The following is a 22,008-nucleotide window of genomic DNA, read 5'->3' as shown; positions in this document are numbered from 1 at the left end:
GTCTGAATCCAGTACTTAGAAGACACTCATTTCGCTATTTATTTCAAGTTCTTCCCCTACAACATATTAACGAGAATTGACCTAGAAAGATAACAATATGTTGGTTTTAAATATATATATACATATATATATATATGTATTTGTATAATCTTTTACACAAATCCATTTTCCTCTAAATTATTTTCCTTTATACGTACCGTAAGTGCATACAGGAGACCCAGACCCACCAGACCAGAATAAGAAGTTTCAGTAATCGAGGCAATAGATGCAACAGCTGCAGTAAGAACAATACATGCTCCCAAATAATCCTAAAAAGTAATCAAAAATTGGTTATTTAAAAACTTTCAACTCAATGGGACTGGCCTACCTTCTCCACCAGGGAGTAATCACCAGAGAATTCTATAGAAGAGAAAGTACTTTTCAGTATTTCACATATGTCCTATAAGTCTAAATATCTAGCTTTTCAGAGGAATGTCAGTGATGACGTGAAGTGGAAAATTTCTTTGTTCAGATTGGCAATTATATGTGTCTCTAATTTTAGCACTTTGCCTTTATTTGTGTCTGAGTTTTAGTTCATGGCTTTTCACCAGTGATCTGTGACTGCTAGTGCTAGAACTCTTTAGTATGCAAGTCATGGCCTTGGCAGGACTCTATCTCTGGCTGCCTATTAAAATTTAGAACATTTATCTCTCAGAAACTCAGTAAAGAAAGGAGTTGCTAAAATGCCAGTCAGTTTTTTGTCTGAGGTATCATATAACATCCTGTTCTATCATACAACAGCCCATTTTATCAATCTGATGAACATTTATTAGCTATCTCCAATGTATGCATCTAAGGGTACTAGGTGCTAGGTGAGCCATGACACACTTTCTCCCTCATTAGGAGAGGTGACACATGCAAAAATAACAATAATGTAAAATTATACAGGATAAGCACAGAAGAGTGGTACATACAGAGGACTAAGCAAAAGCTGAAGGAAAATAAAACTGCTTATTATTAGGCATAAGAGAAGGAAGGCTTTAGAATCAAATGGGATTTTTTAACTTACAAAGGATCCCAGAAGCCATCAAACCCCAGCTCCTCATTTTGCTAATGAAGAAACTGAGGCCCAGACTTTCTACAAACATATAGGTAGCAACCAAAATTGGGATTCAGACATGTCCCAAGTCCCAATCACTCTACTATGCAACCTCCTTTTTGGAGATATGACATTTGAATTGGGCTTTATAAGATGCACAATTAAAGAGGCATTATAGAAAAGACATTCTCAAATATTCAAATGGATTTGTGATTTCAACAGTTCAGGCGTCTCTCCAATGACACACATCCTGACCTTACTCAAACTGTGTGTCTATTTTTCATAGTATTCTAAAAGTTTACTGTAAGGAATATACCTAATAAGTATGAAATCATTCTCAATTTCTCTTGGCATTGTGAGCTGACCAGTGGAGCACTCTCTTTGTTTATTTCTTACTCTTGTTGTGCGTCTATACCATGATTTTTTCTTGTTACACAATTTTGATGACCTCTTTTATTCCTGTTCTTCTGCAGAGTTCTTCGTTGGTTTTATGTTGCAACCTATTCACACATCCTCCTTCATTGCTCTCTGTGTGACATTTATTTTTGGTTCTCTAGAATGAATCAAAGGGGTTCCATGTTTCCATGCCATATACAACACTGATAGAATAATACAGGTATTAAGAAAATGGAACTTACTTTCATGGGAACCCTGGGGTCAGAAAGGGAATTTAGTCATTTTCTAAAAGTGATACAGCCCCATCTCCTCCACTATTTCAACTTGGGGATCAGCTCACTGACCATCTATACAATCTTTTCTAAGTATACATATCAGTTGGACAGACTCTACAAGAAGTCCATCCAAATGCTAATTGAAGTATAAGCAATAAATATTACGAATACACTTGGTTTTTCCTATGTGAAAATGCAGGCTAAACTCCTTTAAATTGTTATAAAACCCCTTCCAGGAGGTTCTGTGCTGTCCTGCTACTTGATGCAACTAACAGTAGCATTTGGAGACTCTCTGTATCCACAGACAATTCCTTCTCAACCTGGACTCTGTGCTGGATCTCCTCGATCATGTTGGTAAATATTTTTCGTAAATATATATATGTATATATGTATAAAACTATATGTCTTCCTGTTTTATGACTCAGTTCATTTGCTTATTATCAGACGGTCACTGAATATAGTTATTTCTGTTGGTATAAGTCCAAGGAATTCTGAATGATCTTGATACATATGAGGAACATTCTACTTTATAAGACTTTTTAGACATTTTGTCCTCACACATCAAACACTTTCTGATAATCAGCAAGTAATAAAGACAATAGAATGTTTTAATATATCTTTAAAAAGTCTTACTCTGTGCCTCATTGTGATAAGGTGGTGGCTCTGAATTCTGGAAAGTCAGGCAAGCACAGCACAAACTCTGGTATGCTGTATCATGCTAGAAAAAGTTTCCATTTTGGCTAGAGTAACAGATTAACAAGTTTTTTACTGAGGACCAACCTCAATAAATACAAAGATAAGCATCAACAGTAAGTTGGCACCTTGTGATGAAAAGTTTTTTGTTTTTTTTTGCTATTGCAATTCCTAAAGACATTTTAAGAAAAGGAAAAAAGAATGAGCAAAGGTCACAGAAGCAGGAAAGTGTGGGATATTATTCAGGGGGTAGGGCAAAGTCCAGTTTGGTTGGGGTATGTAGAAGTGGAAAATGTACTGTGTTGCAGATAAAAGAAGCAGAAACAGAACTATAGAATTTTAGAACTGGAAGGAACTTTATAAATCATTTAGTCTAAAGATGAGTGAAGGTGAGGTGTGGTAGATAAAATGACTTGCCCAAAGCCAGATATGTCAATGCATCCATCTATCTATCTATCTATCTATCTATCTATCTATCTATCTATCTATCTATCTATCTATCTATCTATCTATCTCTCTATCTGATCATATCCTTCATAATGAGTACCCCACTTCTTTGAAAATATCTGAATGTAGAAAATAACCAGTTCATTCCAGAAATTAGTTAAAGCCATATGTCTGGCACAATCTAGAGACTGTATAAGTGATACTTTCTTGAAAATATAATCTTTTTATAATACAAGGGTGATGAGGCTGAGGAAAGCACTTCTGTTGATATACATACTTTGGGTCCTTGCAAGAGTTTATGTCTGACCCAAGACTATTAGTTGGTCCCTATGATGAAGATAGGAATGTGAAAGTAGGAGTTATGCCAAAGAAAACTGGTCACTGAGTCAAGAAGAGCTGCTCCCTAAGTAGGCTTAAAAGGAGAGGATGGAGTCTTTGCCTTTCTCTTTTTTTCCAGTATTTTTGAATGCCTGGCTTAGGACTGTAACAGCTTTCTCTTGAACTTCTAAGTGGATTTTGCTCTTTTCTCTCTCCCTAGAAACAGTTACATGCATATGGCAGAGAGTAAATGTGGATGAGCCTAAGCCTTTATCACATATCCCTCATTTTCTCTTTTGGTTTATTTCTTTCAAGGAAAAGTGATTGGACAGTAATCATGATCTAGATTTTCCTAACCCTGGTGCTTAGTTCATGGACTTTGCACTCATGAGTTTGGGAATTCTGAAGCTCATGTGCTGACTTGACAGTAAGAAGTGCTTCTTGTGACAACACCAATCATCCTGGTATCTTAAAGCCCAAATTATAACTTGACTAGCCAGAAGACCTGGATCTCAACCTGCTTGCTCAATAAATGCAGACTGGGGTAAAAAGAAAATCTGTTCAACAATAGACCTATAAGTCAGTCTCCCAGGACTCTTTACCTTCTTGGACAGCATAATAGAATGATCCATTCTTTTACCCATCCTTTTCATGCGTGTTATGTATCTATTGGCTCCTATAAATACTTTGTGATAGGTTACTGTTTGGTATTTTGTTTCTTTTATGGTAAAGGAAACACACTGTCCTCTTTTTGACATCTACTACTTTATATACTGACAAACTTTTCTAGAAGGGACTCTGTAATTCCTTTTGGGAAGACCCTGAAAATCTAAAATTTGTTAAGAAGATTTTCCTAGAATAACTCCAGGAAGAAATAAGATGAGCCAGAAGATACAAGAAAAATGATACATTCTTCTCTTTGGGGTTCGGAGTCCCCAAAGCTGAATTTTATCTATTCAAGTCTATGAAAGAGAGAGGGTGTGTGTCCTTGATTTCAGGTGACATTATTTCAAAGAAAATGGCATTCAGTTAATTAAAAAAAGACTGAAACTTTAATTTTTATGTATTATTATTAGTAAAATGAATAGAGTGGGCAGCTGGGTATCCTTCAGTGGATTGAGAGCCATGCCCAGAGATGGGAGGATCTGGGTTCAAATATGGACTCAGATACTTCCTAGCTATGTGGCCCTGGGCAAGTCATTTAAACCCCCCATTGCCTAACCCTTACTGCTCTTCTGCCTTAGAACAAATGCACCGTAGTGATTCTAAGACACAAGGTAAGGGTTTAAAAAAACGAATAGAGCATATTTTATTAACTTTGTCAAAAAGGTGTACTATTGGTCACAAAGGGTATTGAAGAAGAGTATGGATACATGTGATGACTCCATTATCACTACTGAAAACAATTCAAAAGAAAAGCCTTACTGATGGTGGGTTACTAGCATCATCATTCAATGTGAAGAATGGCACATTAAAAGTTAAAAATTTGCATTTAATTACATTCACTAATGGGTGTCAGAGAAAATCAACCAATATGTTGAATGTATGCTACATGAGGATGAGTTGAAAGAATTGGATTTAGCTTAGAAAAGAAAGAGGTCTGGGTGGGGGGAGACTGAAAAAACTGTTTTCAAGTATTTGAATTGCTGTCATTTGGAGGATAAGATTGCTCCTTTTGACCTTGGAGGGCAGTCAAATTCAGGAGTATCTTCCTAAATAATAAAGCTATGTGAAAGTGTGAAAGGTCCAACCCTTTAAAAGTCTTGAAGCAGAAGCTCAATGATTATTTGGTAAATACGAGATTACTTTGATTTAGGATTACAACAGATGGCCACTGAAGTGCCTTCTAGCTCTCAAATTCTGTTACTTTTAGAGCAAGGCTGTTGGAGCAGACTAGTCATGTGGAAAATCAACCTGGTTATAGATCGCAAGGTAGCAATCCTGTATATTCTCTTTCTCCCTGTGGGCTCCATAATGGAAGCCTGACGCCTTTCCTTATAATAGGCACTGGAAAGTGTGTTTAGCTTTCTTTTTTCAAATGCTTGGTTTGTCTTTAAACACACTATTAATCATAGACCTTTGCTAGGCTGGGTGTGTTTATTAGAAATAAGAAGGCTATTGGGTGGAGGTATTCGCAAAGAAGGGGGAAAAATAGATCTATCCCTGAGATATTTTGTAAGGACATTGTCTCTGGCTGAAGGCTTGGAACTAAAGAAGATATAGATCATTTGATATATTTTCCCAGTGCAAAGGAGTGTTTATACAGAGATTCATCTGAGTCATGAGCCAGTAGTAGGTAAAATAGAATGGTTGGAAAACACTGCTCACCACCCTTAATGCAGAACTTCATATAATTAGATATTTACTAATCTGTGGAAATACCATATTCTTTTAGGCGAATATAAGTTCCTTGGCATCAAGAAGTGTCTCAGCTTAATCATAGATCTGCCTCATTTTATGACCATGAAAACAGATTATTTGTTTCATGAGGGGATCAGACTATGAAAATGAATTGGATGTGAGTTTCATTATGTATTTCTATCTTGAACAGGTAATGCAGACAGACAATGGGTGAGGCTCATAATTGACTAGAGGAAAAAATGGGGTAAATTGCATTTAGAAAACTACAGAAATGTCAACAGTTCCAATTTTCCCTTGATATGAAGACCTATCTTTTTAATACCAACATTCTGTTTCTAATATGTTTTTGATTCATAGAATATCAAGATCTTGGAATAATAAAAATTTCAGGTAAACCAAAGTTCAGTAAACATATGGTGGTCATAAATAACAACAGGCACCACAATGATTTACTTGCAAAAGAGCATTGTAAAATCTTTCATGGGGAAAATTTATGATTGGAAAAGAAGATGAGTCAGGTAGAGAACAAGAATGAGGGCTAACAGATGGACAAACTGTGTACTAAATGGATACTTATAAAAATTAAAAAGTCTCTCTCCAATTAGTCTATAAGCACGTTGAGAGGAAAGATCTTTTTTGCCTCTCTTTGCCTCTCTTTTTTTTTGCCTCTCTTTCCAAGAGCTTTGCATGGTGCTTGATACATGGTGGATACTTAAGGCTTGTTAACTTGACTTTACTGGACATATAGAAGGTTTCCAGTCCTTCCAATATGGTGGATTTTTAGGAGACACTCACAAGAATCATGGTAGATAAAGGACCCCAGACTGGTCATGATCTGACTTAATAGAGATCACATATTATATATTATTTTAGGATGAAAAAACTAAGACCTAGAAGTATGAAGTGATTTACTAATGTTTACACAGAAGTGAGAGGAAAAGCAGACATTTGAATCCAGTGACTCTGATTAAAAATCCAGGACACATTCCACTATTCTATAGTGAAAATGCTATTTTAAAGATGCAACATGGAGAGAATTTTGATCTCATTAAAGTTTTTAAAATTTTTGAAACTTGCATGAAAGGTGCTATAGAATAGCAAAAAATATATTATTTATTTCCAAAATATTTGACCTCCTACTGTGCAAAGTGTTTTGGCTACTTCTCTTTCAGTGCTAAAGAAAGAAATTCTAAATATTCATTTCTGCTGTAAATATTTTAAAAGAAAGAGAATATACAGTTATTTGGCAGCATGTGGACATTTACAAACTGTAGATAACCTTCAAAGGTAGGTTAGATACTGTCCCCATGCAATTGTATAGAACTAGCATCATACTTGCAAATAAGAAAAATGGACCAATCAAGATCTATTTAATTGAAATATACCAGGTGTTTAAAAAGGGGTCATTACCCAGATATGTGGCCTCTCTTTATTCTATTTTTCCCATCTATTTATCCTATCACAAAAGGCAAGCCAAGCAGTATTTACATCTATGGAATTTGCTGTCAAAAGTAAATTGGTCAACATATTTTTTTACTATATCTTTGACAATTCAATGGAGCTAAAATTGTAATTTCAAGTTTTTGTATTTTGGGATACATATGTATTTATACATTGCTTCAGCCCATATGTAAAATTGCTTCAAGAAATGATGATCTAGTCCTTTACATTGATATTTTATCCTTCTGGAATACCTTACACAATTCTTTGTAACATATGCATATGCTTTTTTCTGAGGCAGGTAAAGCTCCATTTTAAGGATGAGAAATTGTGAATTAACAGGGTCACATGCCTAACAAGTTGGAGAGCCAGGACTAGAAATCAGAACTCTTGATTCATTGTCCAGTATGCACTTTCAGTATGCTAAAATTCAGTCATGGCATATGAACTATTGATGTGGACAATATTTTTAGAAATGCCAGTGATTCTATTGAGCCTGAATGAATATTGCTAGAATGAATAAGGGTGGGAGACTGTAGGATATAGTTTGAGTGGAAGGGTAGAAAACCAACAGCTCTTTATTATTTTAAGAGATACTTTTAGTCCTAGCTTGACTTTCCCCTGAAATAAAGAGCAACCCATTATTTTGATGCTTTCAACCATGTAGATGTAAATTTAACATTTCACTTTAAAAGTACAGTGGTGGGGGCAGCTGGGTAGCTCAGTGGATTGAGGACCAGGCCTAGAGACAGGAGGTCCTAGGTTCAAATCCGGCCTCAGACACTTCCCAGCTGTGTGACCCTGGGCAAGTCACTTGACCCCCATTGCCTACCCTTACCACTCTTCTGCCTTGTTGACTCCAAGATGGAAGATAAGCGTTAAAAAAAAAAGTACAGTGGCAAAGCACACGTCCTGGTTCTGCCTACTTACTGCTCGTGTGAATGTGGGCAAGTTATTTGATGCCTATGAGTTTTGGTTTCTTCATATATAAAATGATGAGACTGAATTAGATGAACTGTAAAGTTTCATACAGCTTAAAATCTACTATCCTTGCTGTTTGATTTTTGCTTTTGTTTTTGCTCTTCTCTTTTAGAGCCTTTAAAAAGGCAGGGTCAAGCAATTGTTTATTTGCTTGGAGAAATTCCATTCCTGACAATAATCTGTTAAGCACTCCATTGCAGAGTGCCACAAAATTTGAGAGTTGGAAGGGATTTCAATGGTCATCTAGTATAGTGGAAGGAATCTAGTGGAAGCAATCTCTGCTACAACATATCAGAAGGTTCTGCTTGAAAACCTCTGAAGGAGAGAGGAAATATCACCTCTCAGGGCAGACTGTCCATTCTAGGAAAGCTCTAATAGTTAAGAAGTTTATTTAATACAATTATTAAAAGGCTTTGCTTTTATCTCATTCCTGCTGTTGCTTAAGTAGGTCTTATATAGTTGGATAAGGCCCATTTGTTGTGGTATGAGGTGTACTGATATCCCCAATTCCACCATTAACAATTTGTGCTTTTAGATTAAGCATAGCTTCTTTTCACAGTCTGTTAAATATATGACTATTTTTGGTAGGGTAGTAAATAAAATTCATAAAATTATGGTGTGAATAAGTTAATCAGATCATTGGCTTTTTTGACAGCAGACGCCATCTCATGAGACTATTGGATGCCTGGAGAAGAAGAGAATGCTAAAATAGGATTAAAAAAGTACTGAAATAGGGGGAGGGAGCCTGAAGACACATATCCTTGGGTTCACAATTTCATGTAAGAATAATGCTGACCTGGAAGATTGCTAATTGTTTTTAAAAGAGAATTCTGATCTAGGCAGTTGCTCAAGCATATACACATTTTGTGAGCTGTTCTATGTAACATTCTTATTTATATGAAATCTGGCAATATCCATGAAATCCTCCATGACCTTTCATTTTATATACTCTCTTCCTTACGATTTTTGGAACTTCATACATTATTGGTCCTCCACTCAAACAGATCCATTTCTAACTCCACTGAAGTTTCCTAATTGTCTTTCTAACCTGTCTCTTCTTTTTTTAATAATTCGTTGTCCCCTAGAAATCTTATCCAATCCTATGGGTTCATTTAAGCTGCAACTCAAATGCTAACGTCTGCATGAGGTCTTTCCATAACCCGACACATTCGTTTCTAGCCCCAAGTAAGGCTTAACATCTCTCTTTAATGTCAAAGGTATTATTTCTTTTTTTTTTTAATTTTTTCTTATTTTAAACCTGTAACTTCTATGTATTAACTTATAGGTGGAAGAGTGGTAAGGGTAGGCAATGGGGGTCAAGTGACTTGCCCAGGGTCACACAGCTGGGAAGTGTCTGAGGCCGGATTTGAACCTAGGACCTCCCATCTCTAGGCCTGGCTCTCAATCCAACAAAGGTATTATTTCTAATTAGTAGTCCTTACCTCTTTCCTTACCATAAGGTTTTCCTTCTCTTGTCTCTTCTGAGAGAATAGAAGCTGCTTAAAGACGGGCACTATTTTACCTTTGTCTTTGTATTCTTAGAATTCAGTAACATAGCCAATAGATATTAAACTCTTAATATAAGCACGCTGATTACCTGTTTCCCATTATTATCTCTATCCAGATGACTTGCAAATCTCCATTTCTAGCCCTAGATTTCTTTTGCCAACTCCTAATTTATGCTTCCAGCAGCCTATGGGATATCTATACCTTAGTGCAGTGCTGACCCTTCAAATTTATGATGTTCAAATTGGGATTAACTATCTAAAACCTGTTGTATTTAATTTAAAACTATTTTTGACGTTGGACCAGTCTCATGTTGAAATCTTACACTTTTTTTTACTTCTCTCCCTCACATTTCGTATCTAAACCAATTAATTAACCATTTCTTTTTATTCTACCTGTATGATTACACTCACACCCTCCTTCTCTCTGTTCCCACTGCCATTATTCTATATAGGCTTTCATATTCCTGCATGCCTAGATTGTTGTAATATTCTGCTATAATAAGTCTTCTCATCTCTCCTCTGTACTTCTAAATAATCCCTCATATACTCTTCCCTATGCATAAATCTGGACATGTCACTCCATTGTTAAGAATCTCTAGTAGGTAGTAAGACCCTTCAACTGTGATTCAAGGCTCTTTACAATCTGTTAACATCGTACGTATTCTCATACTTATCCTACTATTCCTCTTTAACATGTAGCATAAGATCATATAAGTCACCACCTACTGAGTAGTTTCCTGGTAAAAATAAAAAATCTTCCATTTCCTTCTTTTCAGTAACAAATGCAACAGTATCAACGATCGAGACTTTTAAATTAATGATGGCTTTCACTGAAGCCATGGTTTTAAAATTAGCTGTGGATCTCATTTTGGCTTCTAGTTTCTACCTTCTTTATTATAAAAACTTTAGTAAGAGTTATTGAATAACAATGTGGTCTTTGTAGTTTTCTTTGTCAATAAATGGGCACTGCAAATAGGCACTGAAAAGGCAATTGAATGGAGAAACCAAAGAAAGAAATCCCAGTTAACTTCAGATTGGATACTTAATCTGGATATTTAATTTAACAGCAGTAACTAGTACTGTGGTTACACAATACCCAAATCATCAATCGATTCAGTGAATTGAGTTGGGAAAAAAAATACTGATTCAAATGCTGCTGACTAACAGTATCAACTCATGAGAAGGGTTTCCACATATTTAGATGAACTGACCTGAAGAATCTAGATGGTCCAGACATTTCATATCTGACACCATCGAGACAAAGGAAGGATTTATTTTCTAGGTATAGAGACACATGGCATAAAAAGAAAAAGATGCATGGTCTAATTTCTATTGGTTCAAAAACACTAGTAAATGGATTTTTAGTGAAAGTGGCGATTATCTATAAATATGGAAAATATGCAAAAATCCCTGAAGACAACTAAAAAGTAGTAGGTAAATCTTTCTTTGGGCACAATATCTTGCAGCAGGAGATGTGATTTGATATTAAAACAAAACAAGATGTCAAAACGAGGTGCCCTGGCATTTTATGTGTCTATTTTAGACTCCTGAAATCACCTAGAATTGCCTACAACACAACTTTCCCTTTGTTTCACAATCCCTCATATAGACTGACTCCTGGGAGTATTTTAATTTTAAGTCTGTTGACTCTAAAGACATTCTTTCATTTTTTTGGCTTCATTATATGTGAATATTCTTTTATCCTTTCACCACACAGCAAGACAAAGCCTTGGAAAGACAGCCTTTAGATAGAGTTACACAATTTTTGCAAATGGAAATGCAGATGCCAAAGAAGCTGGAATTGTTTAGTGCAAAGGAATGAAGAGAAAACATTGTGTTTTTTTTTTAAACATAAGCAGCTTTCAAAGGTTATGTTGTAGTGATACATTTCACACAAGTAAAGTCCTCATTACTTGGCATCCAAAGAAAAAAATACTTAATTTGCTGCCAGAGCAACTCGGGTGGTCACACTCTAACTCATGTTTCTACCAGCCAAATGATTTTGTTCTTTTAGACTTTTATCATTCTTTGATTTGTTGGTATTTTAACCTTTATTTATTTTTTAACATTTCAAATTAAATTTGATGGATGACAAGAGGGATAAGAGACAAAAGTCTCAATGTCAGAGAGACACTCTAGGCCAGGACAACTTATCCTTGTTGTGGCCTACCATCAAGTCTACTCCCCCAGTTCTTCAAAGGATAATCTAAATGTGGCAAGAAAGGGAAATTCTTTTTATCTGTGGGACACTGATTGAGAATGTTGTAGAGATCAGTAAATTCTTGTTCAGCCCAGATCTGAGAGATCTAGCATTTCTTAGACTTTATCTAATGACCAGCCCTCCTATATTTACAAGTCAAAATCAGTTGTAAGCTGTGCTCTAGTGGGAAGGGTGGCTGTGGACACTAAGAAACTGAAACTGTATTTCCTATAACTCTTGGTTTTGGAACATTCTGTCTATAATCTGGCTGCTACCAGGACATATGAAAGGCTTCAGAAGTGAAGCACAGCGATAGTTCACAGGACATTTTATTTTTATTGTTTCATTATCTTTAATGATTCTATGCCAAGCATAAAATGCAGTAAATATTACTTTAATAGATTTTATCTGCTCCTCTGGATAAGTGATTCTACTATGCTATTGCCACACATTAAAATTCAATGAAATATAGCAAATTAATAAATGGAAGTCAGTTTTTCCAAAGGTGGGAGTTTGACAACTGATTTTCATTGTGCAAATCTATAATACTTTAAAAGATCTTAACACCGAAAGAGCTAAGGATAGAAAGTCATTCACATTCTGAAAGAAATAGATAGCTTGGTACTTTTCCAGAATATTTTCTGAGTGGACTAGGATAGCACTGGAATTACTAGTGTTAAGTGTGAGGTAACTCTTTTATTAAAGAGGCTCAGCTGAGTGACCAGAAGTGCCATCTGGTGGACAGACATAATTATCATCATCTTCACTGAACAAATGAACAGGCATGGGGTTCTGAAAACTTAAGTGATTGTTCAAGATCACATAACCAGTAAGTAGCAAGATCAAGACTTGAACGTAGGACTTCTGAATCCATTCACTACACCTCTACTGATCTTCAGTCTTTTAAGGAGAAGGGAGGAAAAGCAATGATGAAATCAGTGTCTATTAAATAATGGAGTTATGTATATTTAGATATATGTGTGTATACATTTAAGTAGTCTAATAATCACAATGTTGTAATGTGTAGTGAATGAAAAAAGGAAGGAAAATTTTACTGAAATAGTTTGAACTCTAAGTTGTATTGGACTATAGCTTAATATTCTCCCAAGAGATAAATGCAAATGATAAAAAAGTCAAAAGAATTACAAACTATTACTAATCATATGAAAGAATGCTCCAAATCACTAATTATGAATGAAAAGCAAAAAAATCACTGAGATTTTCCCTAATGGCCAGCAAACTGTCAAAGGCAACAAAAGATAAGGATTATCAATAATGGAGGGGTTGGGAAGATAAATATTCTATTGCACTACTGATGGAATTCTGAACTATTATAACTATTCTGGAAAGTAATTTGGAATTATGATGAAAAATTACGCTAAAAAGTGAAAATGTCAATCAATGCCCATTATTGGGAAAATTCCATTAATAGTTATATCTTCCTAGATCAGTACCCCCAAAAGACCATACATACACAAAAATATTTATAATGACATTTTTTGGCAGTGACAAAGTAAATATTCATTGGTCAAAGGATCATTAAACAAACTATGATACAATAATTTAATGGAATTTTGCTGTGCTCTAAGAATGGATGAATATGATGAATCAAGAGAAGCATGGAAAGTCTGATACAAAATTGATGCAAAGTAAAATAGCAAAACTTGGAAAAATTTTGTGCACAGTGACAACCTTGTTAATGGAAAGAACAACAATAACACAATTAAAATAAAACTCCCTGAAACTATAAGGTCCACCTTGGTCCTTAAGGAAATATATGAAAAGTCGCCCCTACCCTCTAATTATTAGAAAAGCTGCGAATGACCATGGAAGGAGAGTACTGTATATAAGGTCAGAAGGCTCTCTGGGAGGGAAAAAGGAGAAGGACACAGGAAATAGAGGTGATGAAATAACAAAAGATACCAATAAACTATATTTTCAGAGAGATGTTATATTAACAAATAACCTAGAAACTTGAAGTCAAAGCATTCTTGTTAACATCCAAATTTATAAAACAAAGAGAAGAAAGACTTTTTATTTATATTACTTTTCAGAGTTATGTTTTGTGAATAAGTTGAGATTGTATATCTAGAGAAAATTTTAATATATAGAAATGGACAGGGGATAATGAGAATCCAAGAATATTCTCACCTGTAATAAATACAGTTGACAGAGAGTGATTTATTCAAGATTACAAAACTAATGAGAGAAGGATCTGGGACTTGGATCCAAGTTTTTTGAGTCCAAATCTTTCTATATACTATATCATATGCCATATTATCTTATTTTCAAGATGCACACCCATAAAACATAAAAGGATAAAAGTGTGGATTAAAAGCCAGAATCTCAGAATATGCTACCTACAAGAAACTCACTTAAAGTAAGGAGACAAAGTTAAAGCAGGAGACAGAGTAAAGTTAAAGGGCTGGAGCAAAATCTACTTCTTCTACTGCTTCAACTACTGCTTCAACTAAAGTTAAAAAAGCAGAGGTAGTAATTATGATCTCAGATAAAGCAAAAGTGAATATTAACATAATTAAAAGTGATAAGGAAGGAAATTACACATTGATAAAAGGAAGCATAAAATGATGAAGTAATATCAATATTAAACATTTATGCACCAAATGGTAAAGTATCCAAATTTCTCTAGGAGAAACTACATGAATTACAAAAAGAAATAAACAATAAAACCATATCAGTAGGGAACATTAGCCTTCACCTCTCAGAATTAGAAAAATCAAACCAGAAAAAAAGAAAGAAATTAAGGAGATGAATAGAATTTTAGAAAAGTTAGACTTGATAGACCTCTGGAGAAAACAGATTGGGAACAGAAAGGAATATACCTTTTTCTCAGAAATTCATGGCACCTTAACAAAAAAAAATGATTATATAATAGAACATAAAAGGCTCACAATCAAATGCAGAAAAGCAGAAATATTAAATGCATCCTTTTCAGACCATAGTGCTATAAAAAATTAAACTGAACAAAGGATTGGAGGAGAAAAAACTAAAACTGATTGGAAATTAAATAACCTTATTTTAAAGAATGGAGTAGGTCAAAGAACAAATCATAGAAACAATAAGCAGTTCCATTAAAGAGAATCACAAGGAGACAACATATCAAAATATTTGGGTTGCAGGCAAAGCAGCACAAAGGGAAAAATTTATATCTTTAAGCAACAAAACAGAGAAAGAATAGATCAATGGACTTGGAATTTGACTAAAAAATCTAGAAAAAAGAACAAATTAACCCCCCCCCCAATTAAACAACAAAATAGAAATCCTAAAAATCAAAGAAGAAATTAATATAATTGAAAGTAAGAAAATAATTAAACTAATAAATAAAACAAAGAGTTGGTTTTACAAAAAATCAATGACATAGTTAATCCATTCATTAATTTGATCAAAAAAAGAAAGGTGAAAATCAAATAACTAATATTAAAAATGAAAATATTACAACCAATGAAGAGGAAATTAAAGCAATTATTAGGAGTTATTTTGCCCAATTATTTGACAAATCTGACAATCTAAATAAAATAGGAGAATATTTAAAGAAATTGCCCAGATTAACAAAAGAGGAAATCAAACATTCAAACAATTCTTTCTCAGAAAAAGAAACCAAACAAGCCATCAATGGACTCCCTTAGAAAAAAGCCCAAGATGGAGTCATAAGTAAATTTCACAAAATATTTAAAGAACAGTTAATTCCAATATTACATAAACCATTTAGAAAAATAATAGAGGAAGGAACTCCACCACATTCCCTTTATGACAGAAATGTGGTGTTGATACTTAAAACAAGCAGAAAAATAAAACTATAGACAAATATCTCTAACGAATATTAACACAATTTTAAACAAAATACTAGTAAGAAGATTATAGCAGTATACAAAAAGGATCATACATTGTGACAAGATAGGTTTTATTTCAGGCATGCAGGGATGATTCAGTATTATAAAAATTAACAACATAATTGACCATACCCATAACAAAACTAAGTTTTTTAATAGATGCAGAAAAAGCTTATGACAAAATAAGACACCTATTACTATTAAAAACCCTAAAGAATACTGGAATAGATGGAACATTCCTCAAAATGATAAACAGTATCTATCTAATACCATCAGCAAAATCTATAATGGGGATAAGCTAGAAACCATCCCAAAATGGTCAGTAGTGAAAAAAGGATGTCAATTATCACACAACTATTTAATATTATGCTAGAATTGTTAGCTAAAGCAATAAGAGAAGAAGAAATTTAAGGAATTAGAATAGCCAATGAGGAAATAAAGCTATCACTCTTGGTGGATGATATAATTGTATACCTGAAAAATCTTAGATAATCAATCAAAACATAATCAAGACCAATTAACAACTTTAACAAAGTTACAGTATATGAAATGAACCCACATAAATCATCAGCATTTCTCTATTCTACTAATAAAGCCCAAAGGTAGAGATAGAAAGAAAAATCCCATCTAAAATAAGTATAGACAATATAAAAATACCTGGGAATCTATATGCCAAGACAAATACATGAACTATATGATTGCAACTACAAAATACTTTTCACACAAATAGAACAATTGGAAAACATTATTTTCTCAAGGGTAGGCTGAACCAATATAAAAATGATGACATTCCTTTCTAAATTAATTGACTTTTTCAGTGCCATACCAATCAGGCTACCCAAAGATTACCTCACAATGTTAGAAAAAATTTGGTCAGGAAGAACAAAAGACCTAGAATATTAAGGGAATTAATGAAAGAAAGCTATGCTGGATCTCAAAGTATATTAAAAAGATGTAACCATCAAAATATTCTGGTACTGGCTAAGCAACAGAGTGGAGGACCAATGGAATAGATTTGGCACTCAATATGCAGTGGTAGATGACCACAGTAACCTAATGTTTGAAAAGCTTTTGGAAGAAGAAATACCTATTTGACAAAAACTTAATGGTAAAACTAAAAAAGAGTATGGCAGAAATTAGGCATAGACCACTTCACACCATATACCAAGGTAAAATCAAAATGGATACATGATTTAAGAAAAAAGGGTGATATAAACAAATTAGGGGAGCACAAAATAGTTTACCTGCCAGATCTATGGAAAAGGGAAGAATTTAGGTCAAAACAAGACACAGAGAACATTATGAGATATAAAACAGATAACTTTGACTACAGTAAATTAAAAAGCTTCTGCACAAACAGAACCAAGCCAACCAACATTAAAGGGCGAAGAGGCTGTGAAAAAGTCTTTATAGCAAATCTCTCTGAATTAAAGGCACCACTTCCCAAATCTATAGAGAATTGAGTCAAATTTACAGGAATGCAAAGCATTTTCCAATTGACAAATAGTCAAAGAATATACAAGCAATTCTCAGATGAAGAAATGAATAGCTTTAGTCATATAAAAATGCTTCGAATCACTATTGTTTGGAGAAATGTAAATTAAGACAACTACAAAGTACCACATCACACCCATCAGACTGGTGTGACCAAAAAGGAAAATGATAAATGTTGGAGGTGATGTGAAAAAATTGGGACACTAATAAACTGCTCATGGGGCTGAGAACTGATATAACTATTCCAGAGAGCAATCTGCAACGATACCCAAAGGACCATTAAACTGTGCATCTTTGAAACAGCAAAGAACTTGAAACTGAAAGGATGTCCATCAATCAGAAAATGGCTGAACAAATTGTTATACATGCTTGTAATGGAATACTACTGTGCCATAAGAAATGACAAAAAATGATCATAAAAAGCCTGGAAAGATTTATATGAAGTAGTGCCAAATGAAGTGAGCAGAACCAGGAAAATATTGTAAACAGAAACAACAATAACATATAATGGTCAATTATGAATGACATAACTATTATCAACAAAGCAAAGTCCAGGACAACTCTAAGAGATTCATGACGAAAAAAGGATATCCACTCCCATAGAAGGAGCAGAAAGACTCCAATTGCATACCATTCTTTATTTCTTCATCAGTTTTTCTCTAGTGTAAGCAATATGTGCTTCCTTGCACAACATGAGGAACATGGAAATATGTGTTATTTTGGTACATTCGTACATGCTATATCATATTCCATGCCTTTCTGAGGAGGAAAATGAGTGGGAGGGAGAAAGAGAACATGGATTGCAAAATATCAGAAAAATATTGAAAATTTTTATCAACATATAATCTGGAAAATAAAAATTTATTATTTTCAAGATGTGAAAATTGAGTCAGGAGGCTATGATGACTTGTCTAGGGTCTTATAGCCAGTAAAAGAGGAGTCAGGAAACTTTTCTTTTGAGTTTTTGAAGATGTTTTATCTGGAAGAGGAATTAGACTTGTCCCAGAGAAAGAAAGTAGATGCAAAAGGAAAAAAAAATTGGAGGTCCTTATTTAATTGGAATGAAATCAAGAAAAACTTCCCAATGATTAATTATCCAGAAAAAGAATGAATTATCATTGAAGGTCTTGTCTTGAACCACTTGTTGGTATGTTGTAATAGGGATTTATTTCATATTTGGGTTTATTTGGCCTCTGAAATACTTTCCACCTCAAGATTCTGTGATAAGGTACAAATTTGCTCTCATTCCATGAGGTAGCATGTAAGGACTTTAATAGAGGACAGGATGAGGATTTTTAAAAGAGGGGACAGAGAAATAAGTTTAGCTGTAATACACTCAAGCTGAAATCAGTGGTAGTATTCCATAAAGGACAGTGGAATTGCTTTAATCGAGTTGGTAACCTGACTAATCACCACAGTCATGCTTGAGGAGATGGTCTACAAGATGACTAAAATCACGTTCATTGGAGAACAATGAAAGGATTGTAGGACAAGACCTAGACAAAGCAATCATCACAAAAAAAGCTTTTCTCAGGGAGGGGACAATTCCTACCCTAGATCTATCTTGGTATAAAGACATGTTAAGTGCTCTATCCCCAGGTTAGTTATGCCATATTATATATGTATATAATATCAGAGTGATATTCATTACTCAATTAAATTCAGCAAATATGTATTAAGGACTAACTATGAGTAAGATACAAGGAACTATACACACATATATAGTCTTTCACATAAACACATATTTGTAAATATATACACACATATATGTATATATGCCAATGTGTGTGTGTGTGTGTGTGTGTGAGAGAGAGGGGGGGGGAGAGAGACAGACAGACAGACAGAGAAACAGAGAAAGAGAAAGGTACAGAGAGAGGAACAGGGAGAGGGAGGGAGCATTTTGGTTTTGATTGAATGTAGACACACAAAGTACCTTCAACCATTTTCTGAAGGACCCACTTAGCAAAAAGTTGCCTCAAACAAGCATTTTGATTTCCAGCTAATGGTACCCTATTTTTTCCATATGGATGCTGGGTGTAATGAGCTATTTTTTCTATGCTTTTTTCCCTTTCCACTTTTGTCTGACTTTCCTCTTCTTGGAAGATTTCAGCCACTAATATCTTCTTTTTTGGTCATGAGGACAGAATGCATGCTTTCCTTCAAGACTCATATTAAACACTTATCCATTAACCTGATTGCAGGAAGTGCTGAAGGGCAGAAACCCATGATATTAGTCAATGCCCACTCACCTCAAGTTCAAAGTAAATATATTTGTGCCTTTAAAAATAGATTTGTTCTCAAATGAATTGGAGAAAAACAGGTTAAGGCTGTTTTTAATCTTCTGTTGCCTGTTGGTAGCATATTTTTACTTGACTGTTTTAGAGAGTTTAATTTAATTTTTAAGAGAGATTATTTTCTTCTGAGAGGATAAAAATTTAACACTCAAATGAAAATCCAGGTTCTGCATGGGAAATTAGGAAAATATTCATTTTCAATATCCAAAGGTCATTCAAGGGGGAGCATTCCCTTCTCCATTTATTCTGGAAGAGGCTGCACATTGATAGCCAGATATTAATTTAAATGTTGTGAAACTTAGTGGTATTAGTGTAGCTGAGTCATTTTTTTTGCTCAGCAGGGAATCTGTGTCAACAAAGGGAGGGAATATGGGACACTAGGAGGGACTTCAGTTAACAAGTTTAGCATCATTCAGTGTATTTGTGAAACAACTAAACACATTCTATCTTAGGTAGCCTTGTCTATGCTCCAACAGTTTTCTTCACTCCTAAATCTTTTATAGAAGGGACTAATGAATTTAAGACTAGACATAGCTAAAATTCAATGGAGATAATATTGATCAAAATATTTTAAATGAACATATTGCTCAATGAGTAGGTGAGCATTTTTTTTCCTCAAAGGTAGACATTTTAAAGCTCTATAACCAACCCATCAGTATCTACAGTAACTCTGTTCATATTTCATGCCTCGGAAACATTCTCACTGGTATGGCGAATGCACCTTCATCCTTTAACCTCAGTGCCCACCTGTACTCTAACTCCTCTCCCTCTCCCCAGCAGGTTTTCAACCTGGGCCAGTGTAGGAATCCTCCCCAGGGCCATTTATATATATTTCATATACATGATATATATTTTTAATATATACAGTGCCTGAGTTTTAGCCCTCTGAAAGCCAGGCTAGAGAAGAGGATATTTCTTAAATAATAGCAGAAATAGAGAAAGATGAAAGAATAGAAAAGACAGAGGGGGAAGCAAAGGATGTGAACATATGATGAGGAACCCAAAATGAGCAGCAGCACTAATAAAGAGAGAACGATAGATTGACTAAAGCTAATAACATCCTTTCATTAAAATAGATAATGGAAAATAAAATGTATCTATCAAGCTAGGACAATGCAGCAGGGAACATTAATATATCTGTTCACTCATCATATTTACGCAGGTGAATAGTCCTTTCTTGCTGAATGTATACAAATATTTGCCCTTCCATCAACCTATGTAATCAAAAGGCAAATGTGACAACCTTTTTGGGAGTTATTTGTCTTACCATTAGCTGGGATAATATAACAAATTTCATGTAAAACATAAACAAACCTGACCTATTTTAAAGGATAGATAAACACAAAATTGATGCTGAATTTCAGCATGAGATAGGTTCTTACAATCACCTCCCTCTTTGTATTTAGACCATTTCTGTTTGATTTCCATTTCGAAATCATGAAATGAACGTACCGTCCTGACCTCCAGCCATCTGTTGGCAGCTGAGAGAAATAAATAGGCTATGTTGTTTGTGTCTGTCAACTCTAGCATGCGTTGCTTAAATCTGGTTTCATGCCTGCAGAAAACAAAAAAGAAGTTATGATGTTATCCACACAATGGCAGAAATAATAAAAAACAGTCATTTACTACTACTTCACTGCTTGCTCAACATAGTGACAAATTAATGGAGATAGAGCGAATAGTAAACGGACTCCTACTTAAAATAAAGGTCAACTGCTACTGCTCTACTGTCGTGTTAATACAGAGGGTGCAAACAGAGATTTTCTTTTCTTTCTCTCTAGCTGAGAAAAAAGAACTGTCAGAAGATAGTTGCTTTTGTTAACTGGCAAATTTGTTTTTTAACAAAACAAAAAATATAGTCTTGAAAAGAGATAAGCATAACCACAAAAAAAAGTGACTTCCAGTGACTGAACATGCAATCATATAATTTTAAAGTTTAATCAAATATATGCTATATACAAAATTCTATAACTTTTGTTAAATATTATATAATATCAAATATATTTGGTTAAGCTATTTGTTTTAATTTTAATGAGATAACACCAACATCCATTATCTTGAAACAGAAGTTCTTTGCTTTTCAAGGTGGTCTTTATTTCCATAGTTATGAGTCATTCTTTTGGATCTTTCTTTACTCTGTATCATTTACTGTAAGTATTCTTTTAAAAATTTCATATCTATCATTCCTTAAAGCAAAGTCATATTCTAAAATATTTACATGCCAAAATTTTTTAAATAGAATTCTTCAATTGTTAGATACAATTTACTTACAAGTCTTTGCTTTCATAGACTGCTATTATTAATTGTTTTATATATATATATGTTTTCTCCTTGCCAGTGACCTGTTTCTGGCTCCAACAGTAGTAATAGAAAATTAACATGATGTTTTCCTCTTATTTCTCTAATATTGATTTTTTCGTTTTTTCATTTTTTTACAATCATTGCCAACTAGAGTTTTTAAATTAGCACTTACTTGAATATTAGTGATTTTGAACACCTTCAGACAGATGCTGATAATTTTTCTTTTTATTTTGAAAACTTTGTTTTTATCTTTTAATTGCTTATCTAAATGTCACAATGGTTGACAAACTTATTTAGCTTTCAATAGGTTTTGGATGTCAGTTTAATGCAAAGATCACCCCCCCCAACTCCCGTCTGGATTGGGGGGGGTA

The 22,008-nt window shown here is 34.3% G+C and overlaps 1 protein-coding gene across 1 annotated transcript in view; it reads right to left on the bottom strand.

Annotated features, from left to right (window-relative positions):
* Positions 1 to 22,008, bottom strand: part of ABCC9 (ATP binding cassette subfamily C member 9) — a 180,356-nt gene that overhangs the window by 19,864 nt on the left and 138,484 nt on the right. Inside the window, exons 30-31 of the mRNA XM_044678314.1 lie at positions 20,789 to 20,891; positions 198 to 308 (exon numbers count right to left, since the gene is read on the bottom strand). Coding sequence (XP_044534249.1) covers positions 198 to 308; positions 20,789 to 20,891 — 214 coding nt within the window. The remainder of the gene's footprint in view (positions 1 to 197; positions 309 to 20,788; positions 20,892 to 22,008) is intronic.

Source organism: Gracilinanus agilis, chromosome 5 (assembly GCF_016433145.1).
Source record: "Gracilinanus agilis isolate LMUSP501 chromosome 5, AgileGrace, whole genome shotgun sequence".
Lineage (NCBI taxonomy): Eukaryota > Metazoa > Chordata > Mammalia > Didelphimorphia > Didelphidae > Gracilinanus > Gracilinanus agilis.
The sequence above is the reverse complement of the archived record's forward strand: the minus strand, read 5'-3'. Positions and strand labels throughout refer to the sequence as shown.